This window comes from Rhinolophus sinicus, linkage group LG06 (assembly GCF_036562045.2).
Source record: "Rhinolophus sinicus isolate RSC01 linkage group LG06, ASM3656204v1, whole genome shotgun sequence".
Lineage (NCBI taxonomy): Eukaryota > Metazoa > Chordata > Mammalia > Chiroptera > Rhinolophidae > Rhinolophus > Rhinolophus sinicus.
Genome location: NC_133756.1, coordinates 137,329,774 through 137,354,329, shown reverse-complemented (window position 1 = coordinate 137,354,329; position 24,556 = coordinate 137,329,774). Strand labels below are relative to the sequence as shown.

General features: G+C 34.8%; 1 protein-coding gene across 6 annotated transcripts in view; it reads right to left on the bottom strand.

The window, feature by feature from the left end:
- LUZP2 (leucine zipper protein 2) overlaps window positions 1-24,556 on the bottom strand; it is a 464,261-nt gene that overhangs the window by 4,064 nt on the left and 435,641 nt on the right. For all 6 annotated transcript variants that reach the window (XM_074336147.1, XM_074336145.1, XM_019742592.2 and 3 more), the window contains 2 exons: window positions 18,987-19,079; window positions 622-708 (listed from right to left, as the gene is read on the bottom strand). In XM_074336147.1, coding sequence (XP_074192248.1) covers window positions 622-708; window positions 18,987-19,079 — 180 coding nt within the window. The remainder of the gene's footprint in view (window positions 1-621; window positions 709-18,986; window positions 19,080-24,556) is intronic.

Here is a 24,556-nt window from a genome sequence, read left to right as displayed (position 1 = left end):
ATAAAATAAAATGTGTTAGCACTGCTACTTCATGAAGTACATAAAATATTGTCTACAAATGGCAAAATATTTCAAAAACTATTTTGAAAAAACTTTGCCCAAATCATTCAATTCTGATTAATTTAACCTCAAACTTGAAATATGTTGTGTTAAATGAAATTAAGTCTCAGAATTGCCAGTTTATAATATTTTTGGTCAAATACAGAACAGTATAGGTAGAAGTTTAGAATTAAGCTCCTGAGTTGTGTGTTTGTTGTTTGCTTTTGTGGGGGATATGTATTTCTTTCTACTTCCTGTGCTTTCCCTAGTCTTTATATCTTCTTTGTCCCATAAGAATAGATGCATGTTTTTTGTTTGCTGTTTATTTTTGTTTGTTTCTTGGTTGCATGGAAGGAGAGAGGCACCTCCCTCACTCTTGTTGTTCTGAGAACTTCCACTAATCAAACCAAAAGCTTAATGGCAGGCACAGTGGTCATGGAAAGGTTCAGAAGCACTAGATGAAGGAAATATCTTGTATTAGCCAATAAAACATCCCAGCTTCAGCTAGAGTAAGAGAGAAATCATCGAACTCAATGTATTCAAGTAATGCTTTATGATATAAAACCAACAACCAAAAAATACCTGCGGGGTAGGCTCTGGTTCTGCAGTGTCATTTCTTGGGGTATTTTCTTTATGCTTCATCAAACAGGTCCCATCCTCCTGTAAAACCTGCAATTAAAAAAAGGTCAATGAAAGTAAATTAAATGAAGGAAGGGGAGAGAAAACTCCCCTGAATTTTTCTCACTGAGACATTTCTTTCACTTTGAAACAAGCTGAAAGGGCAAGCTAGGGTAATCATCACAACATGAGCGGGATCCCAAGGAGAAAGCAAGCATTCCCAGTCAGTCTTTGGATCACAGTAGTTCGTTTGGCAGTCATCGACTACAACAAAGTTTGATTCCTATGGCAAGTTTTTTTCTTTGTAAAAAGTTTAATAAATAAATAAATAAATAAATAAATAAAACTATTATATTTTTTATGTGTCTAGACTCTACAATATAAATATGGTCTGTATTCCTGCAGGAACATCAATATTGCAAACCAGGAAGCAAATTAAACAATATGATCAACAATCTATGTAGCAAAAATCTTCAATACCTTATAAATATTATATTTTGGAAATAAGATCATATATTTTACTAACCAAGAAACCTCATTTTACTCATTAGCTTCAATAGTTTTGAAGAAGGTGAATTACTGGCAGTGTATGCCAATTGGCCTTCATTTCCATTTTAACCAAGGTTAAAATATTGACTATTCTCTCCTCCCACTCTCCCTTGCTCCCTCATTCTCACCCTTCCTCTTTTAACTTCCTTCCTTCTTTTTCTGCCTCTCTTCCATCCTCCTTTCCTTACTACCTTTCATTCTCCCATCACCCCTTCCTTTTTTCTTCCTCTTTATTTTGAACATATTTTTAAAGTAACCATAAAAATTGTTTAGTATAAGAATATGCATTTCTTGTCTTTTTTTTTTGTTTTTGTTTTTTGTATTTTCCAAAATCTTTTCCATATGTAAGACAGAGCCTAGGTGTTTAACAGTCCATGGCCACCAGTTAGCTCTGACCCTGAGCATCAGTTTGTTTCCTTGAGGGTCAAACAAATGGGTACGGAAGTTGGTTTTGAACTCTAACATTCTATAAATTCTACAAGTAGATGATAACAAAAGAGGTTGTATAAGACTTTTAACCTAGTCCAATTCAGATTTTAGAGCAAAGTTATTTTATACATTCCATATTCTTACAGTCTGTTGTTTTTAATTGAACACACACCATGTAATACTTTACCCCTCTAAGTCTATGTGTCTGATACTCCACCTTCATACAAATCTCTCTTCATTGTGACATCCTAGAAACTAGCTACTCATTCCTGCCATAGCACATAATTTCTACCACTACATAGACTCAGTAACACTTTTTTGTTCTAAAGCTACAATGCATATAAACGTTTTAGCACTTAACATTGTTTTTGTATGTATAAGCCTGTATGGCTCCTCAATATATTGTAAATTTCCTTAAAGACAGAGGCTACGTTTATCAGCCCTAGAGCACAGCTGGATGTCTACCAGATAGCAAATGGCCAATGCATAACCTCTGTAAGTAATAAATAAATAAAACAAATTTTGGCAGTGAAAATATTACAATTCTTAGAATTTTAATAAATGTCTGATTTTTCATATGACTAAATTTAGGTATATTTGATACAGGCTCCAAAATGGTTACACACAGCCCCACATTCTGAATCAGTCTACAGTATAGTGGAAAGTAAGATTTTAGCTATAACAATAGAAATCAGTAGCCAAACCCTTGACTACCTTATTTCCAAGAATAGATGTACAGCAGAATCTTCTACACTGCCTAAGAAATAAATTTGTTTATTTTTATATAGCATGGGTTTGAGTCAGATCTAGAATCTAAAATTACCCTGGAAAAATTATAATTATTCTGTATATATTTTAATAACATAATTGGCCTTTGTTTTTATTATACTTGTATTCAGCTGTTTAAAAGTTAACTAAAGTAGGTATATGAAATCAAGCTCAAAAAACATGGTAAGTACAAAAAGTAACCTGCATAGTGTAGGATTTCCAAAATATATTTAGAATAATGGAGTTGAAAGTTCTTACAAGTTTTGGGAAAACTTTATTTGAACATTAAACAGTTGCATTTTTAAAACACAATTTCTTAAAGTTTTGGTCTTGAATGATCTGTCTACATAATCACATAAGGTGATTGTTAAAAGAATACTTCTGGGAGATAATTCAGTCCTATAAATATAGATTTGCATTTTTAAACAGCACTCCAGTAATTCCAATGCACAATGAAACTTGAAATCCACTTCTTCATAATGCACAAATACATTACAAATCTCTTAGAAGGAGATATGATACAACCATTTCTCAAATCTATTTGACCTCAAGACCCTTTTTTGTACGTGTGGAACATCACTTGAGGTCATCATCATAAGAAAAATGCTAAAGGATTTTCAGTGGAGTATGTTCTTTCATTAATGCAAGCATAGCTGACTATTTGAGTCAAGACTTTGATCATCTGAACAATGAAAACTTATTAAATTTTAACATTAAAGAAAATATTATGTGGCTGGAAGACAGCTCAAACCTTTTTTGATAGTTTGATCTTATAATGAACAGTACGTTTAATCTTACATTTCCTGTACCTCACAGACATTGTAGAAACTTCATGAGATGGGATTCGTAAAATTCTTAGTGTTTCTCAGAAAAGCAACAGGTGAAGGGCAACATAATTATAAATGCAGGTAGCATGCCTTAATAAGCATCTTATCAAATGTATAGTCATTGAGGAAGCAGGCATTCACTTGGTGAGAACATAAAGGGGAGGTTTGATTGTGGAGTTTTCTCACTCTTGTTGCAATATCACCCAGATTGCCAAAAATTCCAGAGAACTGTAGTTAACAAAGGCAAGAAGCATTTCCAGCATTGTAGTACAAAAGTAACTTTGCCAAATGGTTAAAAGTGCTTGGGAGGAAAACAAACTTTGGTTTCAGTTCCAATGTTTATTCATTAGTGATCTTGATCAAATAACTTGGTCAGTTACTTATCTCTGTGTCTCGTTATTTCACTGCAAAATGGGGCTACTTCTTCATAGGATTATTTTGAGTATAAAATTAAAAACTATATAAAACAGTCACCATAAATATTAACAAATAGTGAACATCCTTCTCGTTCTCCCTCTTTCCCTATCATTATCATCATCATCAGTATTATTATTATTACTACCATTAATGATTGTAAACCAACAATTACAATGAGCTGACACTGACATTACAAATATAAAGTATGTTGCAGAGTCAACAGTCATGTAATTCCCACACAGAGGAGGAAAAGGAAAGAGGGGAGGATGAAAAGGAGGCTCTGTAATAAATCTGACAAATCCAGTGACCAAAAGTAAACTTACAGGATGATCTGAACATAAATACCTAACCAGGCACACCATGATGGGTAGTCATGCCCCAGGCATACAACTTCTTCAGTAAAGGGTTTATATTTGCCTTAAGCAAGCCCTGTATTCTTTCTTGTGCATCTAGGTTAACACACCTTTGATATGCCAGAGTAATCTTCTTTTTCAGACCCCTGAGTGGAGCATATAATCTTGTGTCCATGTGCTTTCTCCCACCTCCATGTAGTCTTCCTTGCATTGCCTCCTTAATTCCAAATGTATAAAAGAAACTGCCATTCTCTGGATCATTTGAGCTCTTGCTTTCCAGAATGCCATCAGTCTGGCTCAAAAAAACTCTTATAAAAATACTATACAGGTTTGGATGTTCTTAGAGTGACAGGGGAGAGAAGATGAGAAGAAAAGGAAATAGAGAAATGAGTACTTACTTAAAAGGATGCAAAAAAATAATTAGTACTAATACTTCTCTTTTGACATTATGGATAAAAATAATAAACACAATTGATCTTTTTCTTTGGGAGGAAAAAAGATGAGAACATAGATGTTTCAAATTGTGTTAATATATTTACAGATTTATCTAATAAACCAGGGTTTGAAGTTATACTGAGAATCATTTCATATCGAATTAAACCAATCTGTATACTTCTTGGGAAGCTGGCTTGGAAATAATATAATGTAATTCTTAAAACAAATGTTCTTCAGAGTGAGAGATGTCATTACCAAGATACTAGAGTGAGAGCTGTGGTTACCAAGGAAAAAAAAAATGAAGTTAATTCCTTTTTTTAATTGAATTCCTACTCTGAGACAGGTACTGTTTCAGGGTTGGAAACAGAACAATGAAAAAGATAGACAAGATTTCTACACTTAATGAAACTTACATTCTAGTGGGGAAAGCAGAAATAAATACAAAAACAAGGATATATAAAAGAGAATATCAGAGAGTGATTAAGTGTGCTGGAAATGCCCCTTGAATAATGGCTAGAGTTTGTGTGTGTGTGTGTGTGTGTGTGTGTGTGTGTGTGTGTGTGTGTGTGTGTGTCAGAGTCATGAGGATAAAAAAGAAGTAAAAGTAGACACATGGTGGAGGGACAGCATAGTAAAGGTAATAGTGGTGAGGTCAGCTGAGATAGGAGCCACTGAGAGATGACTACAGGAGGGACAGTTCACGGAAGAACTTACAGATAAAAGAGTGACAGTTATATTCAATTTAGTAGTTATGAGGACACAATTATATTGTAAATATCCTGTAGTGATATGCCTACTTTTTAAAGAAAGTTTACAAGCTGGTACTTTCTTTTTACTGGAAATCGAACAGATTCACAAACAGGACTCTAAAGTGATCATTCCATACAATACTTGAAAAATGCCATCGACAGAACCTCCTCCCTTCAGTGACAAGTTTGGTATTCATGCCACTTTTATAAGCATTTCTCTCTCACTTGCATGATTCTGGAGATCACCAGGACTGGTTAAGGCAGCTGCCTTTTCTTTTTCTCACCAGGTTGACAGGAAGTTGAAACTTGGATAATTTTTTTCAAAAGTTTAGTTTAAATACTTGAATATTTGGAGTTGGAATTTTAAACTATGCAACTGAATAAACCATAACAAAAATTTTCCTTTTTCAAATGATTCACTTTCTCTTTATGCCTGAAACGTATACACTACAACATACCATGAAGGCATGCTTAACTTCCCATCACAAGCAAGATACATTAAAACTTGATTGCTTAAATTATCATACACCTCAAGAGGTACTAAATTTTTAGTTTTCTTTTTATATGCATTGACCAGAAACTAAGGAAAACAATACCAACAAGAACCACAATACTTTATATATTTTAATTGCTATGTGTACGAGTAGATGCAGTAGAGGTCTTTGTTGGAGGATTGTGATTTTAGCTTGCAAAAATGAAACTTGCAGATAATAGCAGCAGACAGTCCTTCCATGGGTACCACTATAAACCATTTTTCATTAAAATAATTCAGTATGTTAGGCTCTAATCCTTCTCTGTTTTTCAGAGATTATGGAGTTTATCTCTTTCTTTCTTAGAATATTGAATTAAACTATCCAGCTTTCTCTAAGCTTGACTTTCCTCAATACATCTTCAGTGCAGCCTCCAGAAATGTCTTCCTAACATATATTTCCACTGATAACTCACTGCATAAAAATCAATCTAATCAAAACCGATCAGAAAAATATCACCCTACCAACAAATTTGTAAGGTCCTACTGCCTGTAAAGTATACACTTATTTAAAGAGCACATAAGCTCATTTTTAATATGGCTACATTTAATCTTATCTCTTAACACCCCCAACCCCATATTGAATGCAATAGCCACAGCATTTTTCCTGGTCTTCAAACTTTACAAGCAAGTTTGTATCTACCCAATTTTGCTCAGGATTCATTAATGCCCCAAATGACCACAATGTAATTACCCATGTTGCAAACTGTCAACTATCATTTAATGAGCAGTTCAAATGATAAATCCATGAAGATCGCATTGATCTGTGATCTTGATAAGCTCTATGCATCCTTTCTATCCTTCCAACTTTCATGCTTTCCCTTACCACAGGGAACGTCTTTAGACAACGATGCCAAACTAAGTGGACATGTGTCACCTCTCCAAATATCCTTTTGGCTATCCAGGACTAATAGCAAGAGTAGGGAGATTTTCTAGTTCCAAAAGAAGAGAAAGGAGATCCCCAGAGAAGATAAAATGCCACCCATATTGACAAATATTCTGAACCAGTTTCCCTAGCAGTTCTTATTTGAACAATGGTTCACTTGGAACTCTGGGAGATTTTTTATGGTTAGTATAAAAATGCAGGTCCTGCCAAATTTTTCTGTGCTGCTGCTCACCCTGTTTGTGCCAGGCATGATGAGTGAAGAGGCAGGCAGAGAAAAAACTAAAGAGATGGATGAGATGGCAGACTTGGAGACTGTCTTCTTAAACAAGTGAGATGTGATATTGGAGTGCGGTCATCAGACTCACCTTAATGATCCACAACAATGGCTCACAGATAAGTGACTGGGCATTAAAAGATTGAATCTCTGGTATTATCTACTCAGATGCAGAGAGTTTCCTTTTATTATGACTGTTAAACACACACACAAACACAGAACTTTTTGTTATAGTAATATATATTTTGTGTGCCTCATTCCCCAACACGACCTGCAATAATTGTTGACTTTTTCATTTTTTTAATTCTTCCTGGTCAAATCTGGAACGGAATTGTAAATCTTGGAAAGAGACAAAAAGTGTTATTTCACATAAGAGATTTTATGACTGAAAAGAATAAGGTAGTGGGCAGACCCGTGGGCTAAGAAGTCTGTCTTGAACCAAAGTTCAAATTCTTAAACCTACCACCTACTAGCTTTGTGGTCTTGGATACGTTACTTGATTTTTCTCAATCTAAACTCCACATTTGTAAAATGTGGACAATTTTAATTTACAAATGTTTGTAAACATTAAGAAAATGATTTAAAGTACTGAGCTCAGTGCCTTTTACCACTAATATGTCAATATATGGTAGTAACAATGATGATGATGATGAAGATAAAAGTAAATGTTGTAAACAGCCTGGAACAAAGCCTCTGATATATATGGCACACTAAGTCATATATATTATCATATCACAGTAGACTCCCTGATATATATTTTAAAAATGATGGTTGTTTATGTAATGATTTATGTGGTCCATTACATTTGGAAAACTGTAGTTCTACATTACATTTTCAGAAGCGTTAATGCAATGCCATCTTCATGTCATTGAAGAAAAATGGTACGATCTAATTACACAAAATATTATAAATAATCAGTACACTAATAAACTGTCTTCTGTTAAACAGGAAAACAAAAAATACACATTTACTGTTGGCTACGACATGATGAAATGAACTGCTCTCTCTCTTTCCTGGTCTTTCTATCTCTCTCTTTTAAAATACTGGTGTGAAAATAAATTGATACAAGTATTTTGGAAAATAATTAAATAAGATACAATGGTTTAAATATGCTTATGATCCAGCATATTTAAGTTGGGATATTCTCTCTCTGAAGAAAATAATCTACAAATAAAAATAAATTTAAAAAAATGCTTTGTATTCTGAAGTATTTATTATGGGGATTTGTGTAATAGAAAAAAATAAAACTAAATGGTTGAACATAAGTAGGGTGGTTAATTAAATAATGATAACAAGAGATTTTGTAGTTATGAAGACTATATTTTAGGTTATTTATTAATGTGAAAAATATGTAAGCTAAAAGATATAATACAAATTTGCACAGATAATTTCATAGCAATGCAAAGAGTGCATGTAAAGTATTGCCAAATGTCAAAGCACAATGATATAGCGGGGGAAAAAAAAACATGTCAAATAAGTTTATTATTGTGCTTTAGCATTTTTTTGTTTGTTTGGCTTCAAAATAACATATAACACATATCTATCTATCTGTCTGTCCAACTATGTAACTATCTATTTATATCTTTATCTCTATTCCCTTCTTCTTCTTCTTCTTCTACCACTTCCTCCATTCCCTCTCTCCCTCCCTCCCTCTATTTTTATCATCCTCTGCCTCTCTTACTTCCTTTCCCATTCCTTCCTTCCCTTTCCTTCCTTCCTCCCTCTGTCCATCCCTCCCCCCTTCCTTCCCTTCCTTCTTTCCTTCCTTCCTTCTTTCCTTCCTTCCTTCCTTCCTTCCTTCCTTCCTTCCTTCCTTCCTTCCTTCCTTCCTTCTTTCCTTGTAGGCATGGCTGATTGGTCACTTTCAAATGAGATATGGCCATCTATGTAAAAATTGCTTACCTGTGAATAGTTTGACTATAGGTCACTACCATGTTCATAAAAATATGATACTTAAGTTAGATCAGCGCTTAGAAACTTAAGCTCTTCCTTATCAATTTGAACCTTAAATTATTTTTCTTGGATGACAGGAAAGGTGTAGATATCATTTCCCCTTATGAATGTATGATCAAAAAATACAATTTTACTGGGGAAGAATGGACAGAATTGTAACTAGCTGTAATGAATGATTGATTAATTATACAAAGGATCTATTTTCTGTCCTAATAGGCAAAAATGTCTGAGTGGCAGTCTTGAGAATTGCATAAAATATAACAAATATATATATATTTACAAATATAATAATAGGCCTTCAAAATACTCCATCGCAGTTAGATAAAATTCAATCTGATTAGTAAGATACCTATTTTCAGAAACTCAAGCACTAAAATATGAAGACTGATCAGGAAAATATGCACAAATTCAACCACCTCAATATTGTATAATTATATAATTATACAATTATATAATTATACAATTATACAATAGACCTGATTACGGAATGGGATAAGTTGTGAATGAATGTTTATTAAAATGATTATACCCTCCATTTCATGTACACATCTTCACCAACACCACCAGAATAACCAGTTTGTTTCTATGATTTTGGGCAATAAACTACCTTCTCACAAAATGTTATACTATGCCACAAAAGCAGACAAAGAAATAACAAAACTATAGCTGAGACCAACCCTGTTAATTATTTACCTCTGCACATGGAAAAAAAGTAGACAATGACAACATGGTAGGGGAGACTGTAACACTGAAGCGTCCCCAGTCATTATCAGGACTTGCATAATGTGCAGGTAACAAGCTTTGGAGTCATGCGTAATTGAATTTGAGTCCCAATTCTGTCTCCCACTCTCTGTGATAATGTGTGTATGTTCATAAATATTGAAGTTCCTGGACTTTGGTATTTTACAGAAGAATAAAGTTAAACCTCAGTTACAAACATGGGGATGGTCAGCTTCAGATATTGACATTAGCATAATTAAACCAACAACAACAAAAACAACAACAACACTGCTATATTTCAACAATATTTTTGAAAAAGAAAGAACATTTTAATATTAAAAATATTTAAAGGGTCCAATGTCATAGAGAGTCAGAGAGAGAGAGAGAGAGAGAGAGATTGAGTGACTTATGGAAAATCCACTAATATTTTATCTGACTGTATTCAATGTTAATTTTTATTGCACATTTTTTACTTTTAAATTTATTGGGGTGGCATTGGTCAGTAAAATTATATAGGTTTCACGTGTACACTTCTATAATACATCATTTATATATTGCATTGTGTGTTCACCACCCAGAGTCAGTTTTCTACATCTCTGTACTGTTGCAAACTTGATCACAGGCCAACATTGCTGGTGGAATGATGTATATGACATGTCAACTTAATCTCACTTTTTCTTCATTTGTAAAATGGAGATAATAATGCCTACTTGTAAATCTTGACACAAAGTGAAATGAGGTAATATAAGGTAACTGTGCTGGGTGAATGGTGTGAAGAATTAGCCCATCTCTGATTAGAATTCATTTAGCCCTTATCAGCTGCATGAACTTGGGGAAGTTACTTCATCTTCATGAGGTTCTGATTCCTCATCTCTAAGTTAGGTAAAATAATTCCTACCTGAAGGGGTTGTTGGAAGAGTTACTGTGTTTCCCCCAAAATAAGACCTAGATGGATAATCAGCTCTAATGCGTCTTTTGGAGCAAAAATTAATATAAGACCCGGTATCATATCATATCATATCACATCATATTATATTATAAAGACCCAGTCTTATAGTAAAATAAGATTGGGTCTTATATTAATTTTTGCTCCAAAAGATGCATTAGAGCTGATTGTCCGGCTAGGTCTTATTTTCAAGGAAACACGGTACATTAAAAAAAATAATAATAAAATATATACACATATATACATATATATGCCTTTAATGGAGTATCTTACACGTACAGCTAAGTGCTCAGTGAAGTTCAGTTTCTATCCTTCCTTTACCATCCTTACCTTTCCCTTACTTTGATCAAAATTTCTGTATTTTGTCAATAGAGATTTGGATCAGAATATAAACATTGATATTTAGTCACTATAATTTTACAACCCTGGTGTCAACATTTTGACTCCTGTTAGCAGAGAATCTTAGCATTGATAAAGGATTTGTTGCTATTTCCTCCTTCCCACTCACCCCCCGAACAGGTCTGCGGTTCTTTCAGTCTTATCCTTTTCTGTTTCGGATTGAACAAGGCAAGAAAAAGAGTCTCATTAACCAACCACTTATCCTTCAGTGACCTTAGCCTTGGAGGATGTCCTTATCCATCCTGGATTTGTTTTTGTCCTCCTCAAGACAGAATCAGATCAGTCTATCTAATTTAACTTACAGATTCAGAGGTATCAGAAGATTTTCATTATGATACATGCAAATATCCCATTTAGAAATTATGACAATAAAGTAGCATATTTAGAATGACCTTTTCAAAAGGGCACTGTTAAGATTTTGGCTAAAGGACTCCATAATATTGCTGTCTCAGCATCCATTTTGCATTGCTAAGGGGCCTGCAGGGGCCTGGAATGGACACCAGTCCCTCCCCAGAGTCCATGCCCTAAATAACAGCCTGCAGAGTCACAAGAAAGAGTAAGTTCCTGAATGACTTCCCCAGTGCCCCTGGGGATAAAGTCTCTCCTGCCTCTCGGCTCCTTAGATAAGATCCCTATGGAGCTTACCAATGCCCAGGTTTTGCTCTTTTTGGTTTGAATTGAACCATCTCGCCTAGGCCAGAGTCTCAAAATGTCCTACTTACTGCCCCAGACCAGAGTGTGATTGTCATGCAGGGTGGCATGGGGAGTCTCTGGTCCCGTTCCCCACATAAGAACGCAGGATATGGTGAGGCCAAAAAGGAACACCCACGGAGCCATAGACAGGGGAGTCACACCACTATACTCTTGCTGGCGGCTGGGTTGGAGACACAGGAAGAGGGAGCCACACGATCTGCAATCTGCTTTCCACTTTCTCTCTGCCAACCTACCTCATTTGCTAGCTGCAATCCGCCGTGCTAACTGCAATCCGCTCTTGCAGGCTCAGCCACCATCTTCTTGCTAGACCCCACTTGCTGCTAGCATAGCCACAGCAGTCATAGGCCAATGGCTCACTGGTTATAGCTGACGGCCAACTAGCCACAGCTGATGGCCATTTACTACCTGCGCCAGCACTTTCCACTTGAAGGCAAGAGCCTGGAAACTGCACTCCTGGCTCTGTCCCCACAGTGATAAAAGCATGTGCTCAGGTCCTGCTGCTGCTCTCGGAGTGCACCCCTGACGTCCCCATGTGGCCCAGCACATGTGCCGGACCTCCTCCAGACCGGTACGAGTCATCGGCTTCATTATTTCACTTTCCCTTACCTTCTGATTGTTCTTGAACACTGATTCACTGCTGGACGTCCTGGGATCTACTTAACACAGGCTCATTTAACAGAAATCGCAATATGCTCTACAACTGAATTAATGTCATTGGAAATTACACATTCTTCCTTCTCTTAGGAATAAATAATCATACTTTAAGAATTAAAGCAGATGGAATCACTCATCAGAAATTCATTTAAAGTCCTCCTTGAGTTTATTATATCTTTGATTCTGCTGAATATTATGACTTTGTTATTGGCATTAAACACTTGGCTCTACTTCACAAGAGAGATTAGTTATATCTTTTATGACTTTTCTCTAAAAAAAACACAAAAAACCTCAAAACAATGAATGCAAATGTATAACTGGACAACCTAAAATTCAACCAACCAAAAATATCTCTGACAGGTAAAAATGTTCAGCTCATTCTGCATATTTAATTAAGATATCACATAGGCTGAAGGCAAAAAAGAAGCACAAATTTTAGAATACTATAAAGAAGAAAAATGAAATTAAGTATCAAGTTACTTAGAAACACAAATGCACTTTGGATACATTTTTGTGTGATGCCATTATTGTGTATGAAATGGATTTGTTATATTAATTACAGAATGATATTTTACTACTGTTTTAATAATCAGGAGGTTAGAAACCATCAAGTAAGAAGTTGAAAGACTGAACACATAATGCTGAATCAAGGTGACAACCCTGAATCCAATTGACGAAGGAATGGTAATCTGGGAACCGGACAGGGTCTAACCCTGCACCTCCAGGCAAGTCACATCTCCTCTCTGAACTTTAATTTCTTCATTATCCACATGAAATTGTTAAAATTTTGAAAAATGCAGTCCTATCTAACTGTAATTTTGGATGTTTTAAAGAAATATTAATAAGCATATGTTAAGAAGAGCATTTTGCTTGTTTCTGAAGGAAATACCCATATTTTTTAGTCTCTGTCCTGAAATTACTTGTTATCTAATAAAAAGAGAAACTTTTATAAATAATCAATGAGCAAGATGGAATGTGATACAAAATAAAATACATGTATAAATCAAGCATGATAGAGACCCAGGGGAGAAAACTATTATGTGTCTTGCAGGGAAGATAGGAAGGGGGAATCAAATAATTATTGACCAGATTAAACTTTGTATTTGCACATCCATGTTTGGCCAATATCCTTATAATTAATAGTATTTATTATAGCATGCTTATGGGATTATTTTTATTTACTAAAATAATAAGTTAAACATTATTCTTAAGGTTTTTGTAAGATTTCTGGTAAGAAAACACAATTAAGTTCACATTTTGCAAGCTTTAAGACGTTATAGAAGAGTAAACATGGAAATTTAAATCTAACGTGAAAAGCAGAAAATTGTTTTAAAGATCTTAGGAAATTATCTACCATTTCTAAATTATCTGGAGGGATACCTGCTCCTTAAAAAATACGACAGTAGCACAATAAAGAATATCTTGTATGAAGCTGTGGGGATAGAGCCAGGAGTGCAGTTTCCAGGCTCTCGGACTCATGTGGAAAGGTGCTGGCTCAGGTAGTAAATGGCTATCAACTGTGACTGGATGGCCATCAGCTGTGGCTGGTTGGCTGTCAGCTGTAACCAATGAGTAACTGGCCACTAATATAACTGCTGTGGCTAGACTAGCAGAAAAGTGGGGGCTAGCAAGAAGATGGTGGCCGAGCTAGCAAGTGGCGGAGTAAGGGTTGCGGGTCGTGTGGCTCCTGTTTCCTGTGTCTCCAAGCCAGCCGCCAGCGAGACTATAGTGGTATGACTCCCCTATCTATGGCTCTGTGGGTGTTCCTTTTTGGCCTCACCATGTCCTGTGTTCTTATGTGGGGAGAGGGACCAGAGACCCTGCAGGCCGCCCTGCACAACAAAGCCAACCTCTTCAGATGGTCTGACTGAGTGTCACCTATAGTGACACTGGTTGGTGGTCTCTCAGTACATTTATAGAGGACATGACTTGCCTAGGAAATTTTGTTAACCAAGTATTTGCCATCAACTTATCAGAGCCATCAAATGTCACACAATGAACACTGGATATAGTAGCAAACTAGGATATCTTAAATCTCTGACAAAATTGTTTTAACATGAAAAGCGTGGCATAGTTTTCTATGCCATTATTGCTTTTCATTTACTCAAAATGAAGAAAAATAAGTAGAATTTGCTGCCTATCACAGTCTGAAACATTGTAAAACACATTTACATTGAGTAGTAAGTCTTATTCCCTAAGTGAAAATTAAAATGAAATGCTCAATGTCTTTAATTCTTGCTAAGCTATTAAACAATATGAGGCACATTTGCAAACTGCAGGAAAATTAAATCAAGCAGGTACAATCCTTTGCTCTCTCCATGTGACTCCAATATTATCATTTAAGCAAAGCTGCTTTCAAAGTAATTTAAACATACCCCAAACTGACAGTCCTGTATACCATTAAGCCTTTGGTGATCTCTCTAAGCCTACTTAAAAAAGAAAGGCCAAAGAATCCAGAGATCACTTTGCTAAGTGACCTTGACTGACTTACATTAGGCAGAAAGTAGAATGAACCCACAGGATATCTAAGAATACACATGGCCTCTCATTCTAAGTTCGGGGCCTTGACTATCCGGGATATTGTGACCTTGAACATTAAAATTGCAGAGCAGCTTTTTTACAATGAACTAACAAGGACATTGATGACATAATCAAATACTGCCTATTTAATATCTATTATACATAATAATCATGATAAACGTGCAAGAAATCAACATCAAAGTTTCTCAAAATTATTAACGAGAAATATCGACAGAAGAAAATCTAAGTGGGTGTATTAAAACAATACACATTCTCGGGCTGTGCCCCAGATCTACTGATTAATCATCTGTGTGACTGGAGCCTTACTATAAGCAGTTTCACAGGTTGACCTGGTGATTCCTAGGTATGCAAAAGTTTGAAAATCATCGATCAACATTATATAGATAAGGGATCTGAATAATAAAATCCCTTCCAATGTGACATGTTAGGAAACAGCAAAGTTAGTATTCAAATCTAACTTTTATGTAATTCCAGGGTTTCTCTACTATGTTTGTTAGTCTCAGGTATGACCTTTGCTATTTATTTACTGAGGGATTTCATGTGCTCCCATCAGCTCCCAGTCAGGTTGCTGATGGCCATAGAATCCTGAAATGGAAAGAGATGCTTAGCATGATAGTTTTTTTTCCATCTGTCTAATGCTTCATTTCCAAACTACACACCAGAATGGTTGTTTTTCATTATTCGACCATATAACATACTATGTCCTCTAGTAGCTAATTCTATTTTTAGATACTTCACATTAGGAGTTCACTTTTCTATTTGGCTGACATATTCTCTTTACCCCTGTTGTCACTGGCGGCATGTGGTTCTGTCCTGAGAGTAACAACACTTCTCCCTACTTCAAATTATTATGTTTAAGGTTGCTCTTGTCATCTTTTAAGTTTGCTCCTTTGAGAAATTAAAATACTTAATTCAAAAATATTTGTTGAGGTTATAAGTAACAGGAATAGCTTTGCATAAAGGAATACAAAGTGATAATTACTGAGAGCTTGTTATGTGCCAATGATATTCTAAGTGTTAAGCTAGGCTGTGTCAATGAATCTCTTAACAAGCTATAAAAGGTAAGATAACTGTATCTCTCTTTCTAAGAAGAGGAAAATGAGCCTCAAAGGGGTTAAAAATTCATGTTTACATATCGAGTAACTAGTTGAGACATAAATGAAACTAATCAACATCACATTTCTGATTTTGCTCTACAGCCTTTCACCTCAAGCTTTAGCAGACACACTCCATTTGGCATAGTTGACCTTAGAAGTGTTATTTCTAGAATGGAACATTCTGATAGGTAAAAATTATATAAGGGATTGATCTCCCTTATTCTGGAGGCAGCATCATAATTACTTGAAATCAACATTGTAACTTTATATAGTAGTTTTGCAAATCTCATCAGTTTAACTCAGAGCTCATAGTCACTTAAAAATCTTTAATCTGATACAAGATAAATATACAAAAATTAACTGCATTTCTATAGCTAGCAATAAGCAACCTGGAAATAAAATTAAGAAAACAACCCCATTTACAATAATATTTAATAGAATAATATACTTAGGAATAAAGAAAACAAAAGAAGTCTAAGTCTTGTACACTGAAAATCTATAAAACATTATTGAAGAATATTATAAAAGAAATAAATAAATGGAGAGACAATTCATGTTTATGGACTGATTACATAATAAATGAAGGGTTCTGAGATGGATCCCCCTTACCCACTATCAAATGTCACACCACTGTCTTTCATTACTAGCATTGCAGAGCCTTATTTAGGCATTGCTTTCTTTAAAATGCAAATATAACAGGAGAAGCAGAAAATCCATTATTGAACAGTAAATATACTGAAGGGATTATGACTTATCTAAATAAATGTTTTTCAAATAATGGCTCACTGACCAACTGCCTCAGAATCACAGTGATTGGGAAGAGGATTGTCAGGTTCATGTTAAAAAACTTATATTAAGTCTTATTCATGTAGAATTTCTTGAGTAATTTCTCAGAATTTAATTTACAAAAACTCCCCAGATGAGTTTTATGATTATATACGTATGAAATACAGGGTTGGCGAAATGGCCTGCACATTACAATTACCTGGAAAAATTTTTAAAAATAAAATAAAATAAATACAACTAATGTCTAGACCCCACATACCAAGATGTCCAGTTAATTTTTCTAATGTCGGTCCTGGGCATTTGTATTTTATAAGAACTCTCCAGGTGATACACTAATGTAAGACAGGGCTAAGAACTATAAGTCTAGAATTTGAAAATTGCTGTTCACACCAGTCTCACTAATTTCTACTGCTTACACCTGGCTTATTTCACTCATTTATATGAATTACTCTCTTGGCCTTTACATGCAATTGAGTCTGCAGCCTATGAATACTGAATGCTCTGCACTAGAGCATTTAGTCTCCAAAGACTAAAATCTAGACAGTCGTGTTGCTGCAGGTGGAGGCAGCTTTTTGAAGGGACCCAGATTGGTAACAGCTGCTTATGGGACAGGCATTGCCAGTGACAGGAAGGACAGAAGTAGAAGGAGAGTGGAACAAACAAACAAACAAAAAAAACAATTTGTGAGTTTGAGCAGGCCTCACTCTTGGTAGGAAAAGTAGACCTGAATGTTGCTTTTGGGAACCTTAGCAAAACTCTTCAAGTTTGTCTCCAATGGCAACATTTTGTTTGTTTTTTTGGTAATCTTAATGAAGTCACTGTTCTTTGTCCTTTCAGATGCTTTGGCCACCTCACCACAAGAACAATGTGCTCAAGGCACACATCCCTCTGTATAGAGGCAGGAATTTCTGAATTTCTCTTAAGCCAAGGCCTCAGAGCGGGGCCTTCAAGGAGCAAACCTGGGTATTACCCATAAGAGTGAAGGCCAGAAGCTTCCAAGATTTTTTTTTTTTAATTGAGATATAATTGACATATAACATTGTTTAAGGTGTACAACATATGGTTTGATATATATATAGAGAGAGTGAAGAGTAATTTCTTGGTACTTTTAAGAAAACATATCAAGAAATAAAAACATTCCTTAATATTAACCCAATGATCTTATGACTTGGACACAAACATTTGAAACTTGACTACATCCCTAATTCAAACCAAACTCTTTAGCTTGGCCCCTCACATGTAAGTCCCGAATTATCTTTTTAGGCACATATCCCACCACTTTCTGCATTATTTTGTTGAGGCATATTTTTCTGTATTCTTCTCTCTCCACATTTGTTTACCTTGTCAGAGACCTATCTGTCTTGCAAACTACAACTAAATATTTCTTCCTACCCAAAGTCTTCTTGACTTCTTCCTCCATTAAAGTAAATTGCAGAGTTTTTTATTTCTATTCTAGTTCACCTTATCATATTCTAATTTGTATAGCTTTGGTATATGTTTAAATATACAAAGATATGAAGGGAAAATTGTTGAGAAATTCGTATTTCTAAATTCACTTTTGGAGCCAACAGAGGAAATAGAGATTGATTTGGTTAACTTATGTTTCTTTTTTTACTTATTTTCCCTACTGTAGCCTGATTTTTGTTCAATCATGAACAGCTCTAATAAATACTTTGCATTTTGTTAACTAGATTGAAGCTTAACTTTGAATGTACTCAACACAACTATCATTTGCTGTTTCTCAAATCCAAATATGCTAGATTTGTAATAGTGCCAAAGTTCCAGAATTAAAATTTCATTTTACTTACTATGATAAACAAACAAACAAAAACCTCACAGCGCACAAGTTCTAAATTATCTATTATAATAGGTAATATGAATATTAAGAATATTAAGAATCTCCCTTTCTTTAATGTAATGTCTCTATAATGCTAGGTTTATTTGTTTTATGGGGAAAATACTATAGAATCATATCCTTTGGAGCTTTGTTTATTTGTTTTTAATATTTTAACAAGTTTCTGTCATGTGATTCTGGAAATGAGCATGCTGCTGAAAGTGTGGTCACCCCCTTATCTCTGACAACTCAGGTTCACAGTACTCCTGAGAGTCTGGTTATCCTTAATGGAACACCTATTTGATTCACATCCAAAAAGTCTGCTTTTCCAAATCAAAAGTGCAGTGTTAAATGGTAGATACTACATATCAATAGAAAGTCTTATGGTGACATGAACTAGGATTGTTAAAATGCTTATGTCCTTGTTTTCATGTTGAATACTGTTAAAACCATTTTAAGTTAATCTTACATTTTCAGAATCGCACTCAGGGATTTTCAGATTTTCTTCCTTTGTTGTCACAACTTGAGAGCTCTCATTGCTTCCAGGAGTACTTTGTTGAGCCTTGAGAAAGAAAGAGAGAACATTAAAGAAGGGGTGGGGGTGGGGAGAGAAAGAGAGAGAGAGAGAAGATTTAGAGATAAATAGAGTCAACCGATTCACATGACATTGTAAAATATAATACAATGCAACATCACACTCAAAGAAAAACAACAAAATTAAAATTTGTATATATAGACCTTAAAAAGTGTACCATAAAATTCTTAACTTTGCAATTAAATAAAATAATTTCTACTCAACTTTATATTAGTGATGTCCAATGGAATTATTTTAAGAATCCTTGTTCCTCAAAAAGGAGTCCTGTATTTTCTCTTTATTTTAACATCCAGTTATCTGAGAAATAGTAATACACACCTTATTTTCCCAGTAAGAAAGAAAATGCTTTGTAACATCTTACTGTAATTTACATGAAGGATTATATTTACTCCAGTGCTTCACTAGCTAATTAAGTGCTGTTTTATATCTCTGGAAATACTAAATATTCTAAAATTCATCTTTTTTGGAACACTAAATTAAAAAAAAAAAAAAAATAGCAAGGCATTTTTCCAGGTCTGACTAAGGAAGAATATGCCATAACTAACATATGCAACTATCCCTATGTGCGGATTATCCACTCAAATGTGTGTTTCTTGAGCAGAGCTGATTTGAATATGTTGTTATGCCCATCAACCTGTGAGGGTACCATGACGGGATAGACAAAAACTAAACTCAGTGAACACTAACTTGTTTGAAGCTGAAAGTTTGATCTCAGTGGCTCACAGGGGAGGAGGAAAAGAGGATTCTAACCACTGGGGACCCAGGAAGACAAATACTACGATGTGGTCTGGTCAGAAGACTCAAATCCACTCAGGTTTCTCTGTGCAGCATTCTAAACAACATCGGCCTGGTTCTCCACAGGCAGTTACATTTCAGTCAATTAAAGTGCTTTGTTTTCTGTTGTTTCTCTAATATGCTCCTAGTTCTATTATTTTTTTACATTTAATAATACTCTACTGGTTTTATTAATTATCTTTGTTTTTTTTATTTTTGTAAGATTATTATTTTTATAAGAATAATAATTTTATAAAAGTAAAAACCAAAGATGTGATAATAAAGCAAATAAAATGCCTCTCTCTTTTTATACTTAAGAAGTTAAACTTAGTTGTGTGAGATCCAGAAGGTACCCTGCTCTTGCTCTCTCTTCCTCTCCTTTCTTGTTTAAGACCTCTATCTTATGATCTCCCCTAGGAATAAGAAAAAAGTTAAACAGGGAAAGAAAATGTCTTCAGATAAACCAGTTCTCTGTGTTACATGTCATTGGTTAGTATAAAGATGAGAACGGGGTTGTTTCTGTCTTCATAGAGTTTACATAATCTGATTGTTATTCACATAAACATTTCTAATATAAAGCAGATTAAAGAAAGGGGGGCACAAGCAGAGTTGTATATATTTTGAAAGGACGGATGTCAAATCCATTTTGGATACTAAGAAAAGGTATGATGGGAAAGATAATCTTTAAAATGGGCCTCTGAATGATTAAGGCAAGAATGAGGAGAGGGCATTCTAGGTGAAGGTAATACGTATGTAGGAGAGTCAGTTATTGGCATTGGTTTAGAGGGCAGCAGTAGAGTAACTATGAGAAAAATGCTACAAAGTAGGGAGGGGACCCTAAAATAGAGCTACAAATTTATACTTAATTTAGTAGCCAAATGGGAGTCCATTGACTATTTTAAAGCTGATTATGAGACGGCAAAAAAAAAAGAGAGAGAGATGGCTAAAGCCCCTGTCAGTGTGATGTAGTAGCAGTGTTTAGGCCAAAGTGGAACACAAGATAATCAGGGTGGGGAAACAAAGAAAGAAGCAATAAAAAAATGACCAAGTAGATGGGAACGATGGCTGAAATGAAGTATTGATCCTGGCAATTGAAAACAGATGGGCGGTGATCATATGTTGAGAACAAAGATTAGAACCTACAAAATTGAAAAATTCTACAGAAATACAGAAAGCCAGAGAAACGTTAGATTTGTAGCAAGGAGGTGACTTTCATATTGTTAATAGTTTAAAACACATGGGACTCTTAAATAGACAGACACTCTTGGATAACTGTTAAAAAATATTAACAACAATTAAAACTGCCATTTAATCTAGCTAAAACCTACTGAACATCCACCAGTTGTCTTCCCTTAACCTACGAATTACAGATAGTTTGAGGAAATAAGTTAAAAAGAACAGAGGAAATTAAAACAAAACAAAACAAAACAAAACACTAATGGTGAAGAACAGTCACCCTTGGCACTCACAGCAAAAAACACAACTGCAAAAACATAAAGAATGGATTAAATCACTTTAACAGGCAAGGGGAAATTTTAGTGTATTTTGTTTCTGTTAAACAAGGAAATTACTGAGTAAAGAGCCCCAACACACCCTTGTAAATTTATTGTAATGTATAACAGCAGTAGAGGAAATTGAAATATAAAACAAACCCATCATTCCAGCAATAACTATTTTATTTCTCCAGTCTTTGTCTATATGCACAGACATAAATATTTCATATAGTCACAAATTATATGGCCCATCTCATTTTTTTCCCCACATATTACAAATATGTTTCATCTATCTAAGGATATATCTACTCTTTACAGGTCTAAATAACATTTCATAGAATGAGATTGCAAAATGTATATTAGAGTTAAAAATCTGCATGGCTTTGAATTTTAGGTTACGTAGTATTGTAAAGAACATATTCTTGGTATAGCCTGCATGATACCTCATACCACACTAGTCATTGGTTTAAATGTCTGACTCTCCACATAGGCTGGGAACTCCTAAAGGAAAGATATCATGCCTTATTCATCATTGCATCCTTTGAAGATAGTACATATTTGAATAAGTTTTGTTAACTTCTTTTTTCTATTCATCATTTATTTAAAATATGTTCTTAGGGTAAAAAGAATATGAAAATTAAGGATCAGAACTGAAACAAGAAAAATGGACATATTTATGGTTACAGAAATCTTTCTAAAATGTAGCAATATGAATTACTTTCAGCAATATGAGTCAAATATTAAAAACATAGTTCTTGATCTCAAAGAGCTCCCACTTGTTCCTCATTAACTGTTCATTATTTCTTCTATCATCCTAATGGTTCCTGATTTTATTCTGGAGGGTAACATTTCTTTTATGGTGTGGTATAACACAAGTGTTGTTTTATGTATCAAATTCCCTGACTTATCCAAGATATTGGCACATGACCCAAATTAGGCCATTGGAGCCTCTATTCTTGGAACTTAATATTGACTAGATTAAGAAGAGGCTACAAGTAGTTAGGTGCATGAATTCCAGTATGTCGCCTTGTCTCAGGTGTTTTGACAATAAGACCCTTCTTATGGTTCATGCTTCCCAGACTCCTGAAGCAGGCTTTTTTTCTGCCCATTCCCAGGCTTTTTGCTTCTGTCTTCTCCTGGATACAAGAGCTCCTGATGTTCTTACAATAAAGCCTCTTCATTATATGTGGTAAGGGTCAGTGTTGGTTGCATGTAATCACAGTAACTTGGATGATACAGGGAGTCAAATCAGTAAACGAAAACAGACAGCATGCCTTAAGGGCAGGGAGAGGATTACTGTAGAAAACTAACCTAGCTGGGAAGCCCAAAAGAGTAATGCCAGGCTCATCAATGATAGAGATTATATTTCAGGGTTGTTATTCAAGATCTTCATAAGAATATAAATATGTAGCATATTGATAAATTTTAATGTTTGATTACATTTCCTCATAAAAATATTGTGCATTTATGAAAATGCTCCCAGATTTTGGAAGTGAGGATGAGGCAAGGAATATGTCCAAAATAAAAGGTTTTATCTATTTATCTATCTATCTATCTATCTATCTATCATCTATCTTTGTATCAATCATCTATTTATCTATCCTCTCTAATCTATCAATCTATTTTTGTGGGCTTTTGCTACTTTGGACAGAGGCTGGAAGGAGCTTCATTAACTATTAAGTTCACAAAGAGCAGGGGGAAAGAATGACAGTGTAATTTTCCTCCTGCATCAGTTTGCCAGGCTATCCTTGTGCTCATTTATTTAAAAACTAGGGTGCCTGGTTTGCCAACCTCTATAGCAGTACTGAAGTTATCACAATTTTTCTTCAGGAAAAAATTTACATATATTAATTACTTTTAACAACTGAAGAAATTATACATCACTTCACCAGTATGATCAATAAAGCATAAAACATTAAATTGCTTTAAATACAAACATGTGGTATTTAATCAAAGAACTGTTTGCATTTAAACATAATACCTGTAATCCTTAACACAGGCCTGCCTTTGCTGTCAGTGAGATGGTTCCTTGTGGAAAGAAGCCTGATTGAGTCTGATGAATTAACACAGAATGGAAATTGACTTTGGGGTAAGATGAAGTATTTTGGAGTTGAAGAAATGTGGATCCTGATTCAGGGTTAGCACATAAGTAAAACAAGGCTTTAGACAATTTGTGTAACTTTGCAGGACTGCTGTTTCCTGCTGTCCTGCCAAATTAGGTCAACGACACCTAAACTGTAGTGTTTTTTTGTTTTTTGTTTTTTTGTGGGTGTCATTTGTTTGTTGATTTGTTTGTTTTAATTATATTTTTTAGAGAAGGTTTAGGTTCACAACAAAATTGAGAGGAAGGTACAGAGATTTCACATATAGCCCAGCTTTCACAATGCATAGTTTTCCCCAATATGAATATCACTCACCAGACAGGTAGAAATATTATCAAGGATAAAACTATATGGATATATCATAATCACCCAAAGTCCATAGTTTACAGTAGGGGTTACCTTTGGTGTTGTACATTCTATGGGTTTGGACAAATGTAAAATATATATCTATCATTATACTCACATTATATGGAGTATTTTTCTGCCATCAAAATTTTCTGTGTTCTGACTTTTCATCCTTCCCCTCATTGCCCCTGATAACCACTGATATTTTAATTTTGTCCATAGTTTTTCCTTTTCCAGAATGTCCAAAATTGGAAGCATACATATGTAACTATTTCAAATTGACTTCTTTCCCTTAGTAATACGCTCTTAAGTTTCTATCATATCTTTTTGTGACTTAATAGCTCATTTCTTTTCAGTGTTGATTAATATTCCATTGCCTGGATGTACCACACCAGATGGCTTTATTGATAAAGTCTTGCAAACATTTAAAGAAGAATTAATAACAACCCTCCTCGAACACTTCCAAAAAAAAAAAAATAATAATAGAGAAGGGAACACTTCCAAAGTCATTTTACAAAGCCAGCATTGCCCTGATACTAAAAGCAGACAAGGCTACCACAAGGAAATTACAGGCCAATATCCCTGATTAAATAGTGCAAAAATTCTCAATAAAATATTAGCAAACTGAATCCAACAATACATTAAAAGAATCATATACCATGATCAATTGGGATTTACTCCAGGGATTCAATGCTGCATCAACATGTGAGAATAAGTAAATGTGATATAC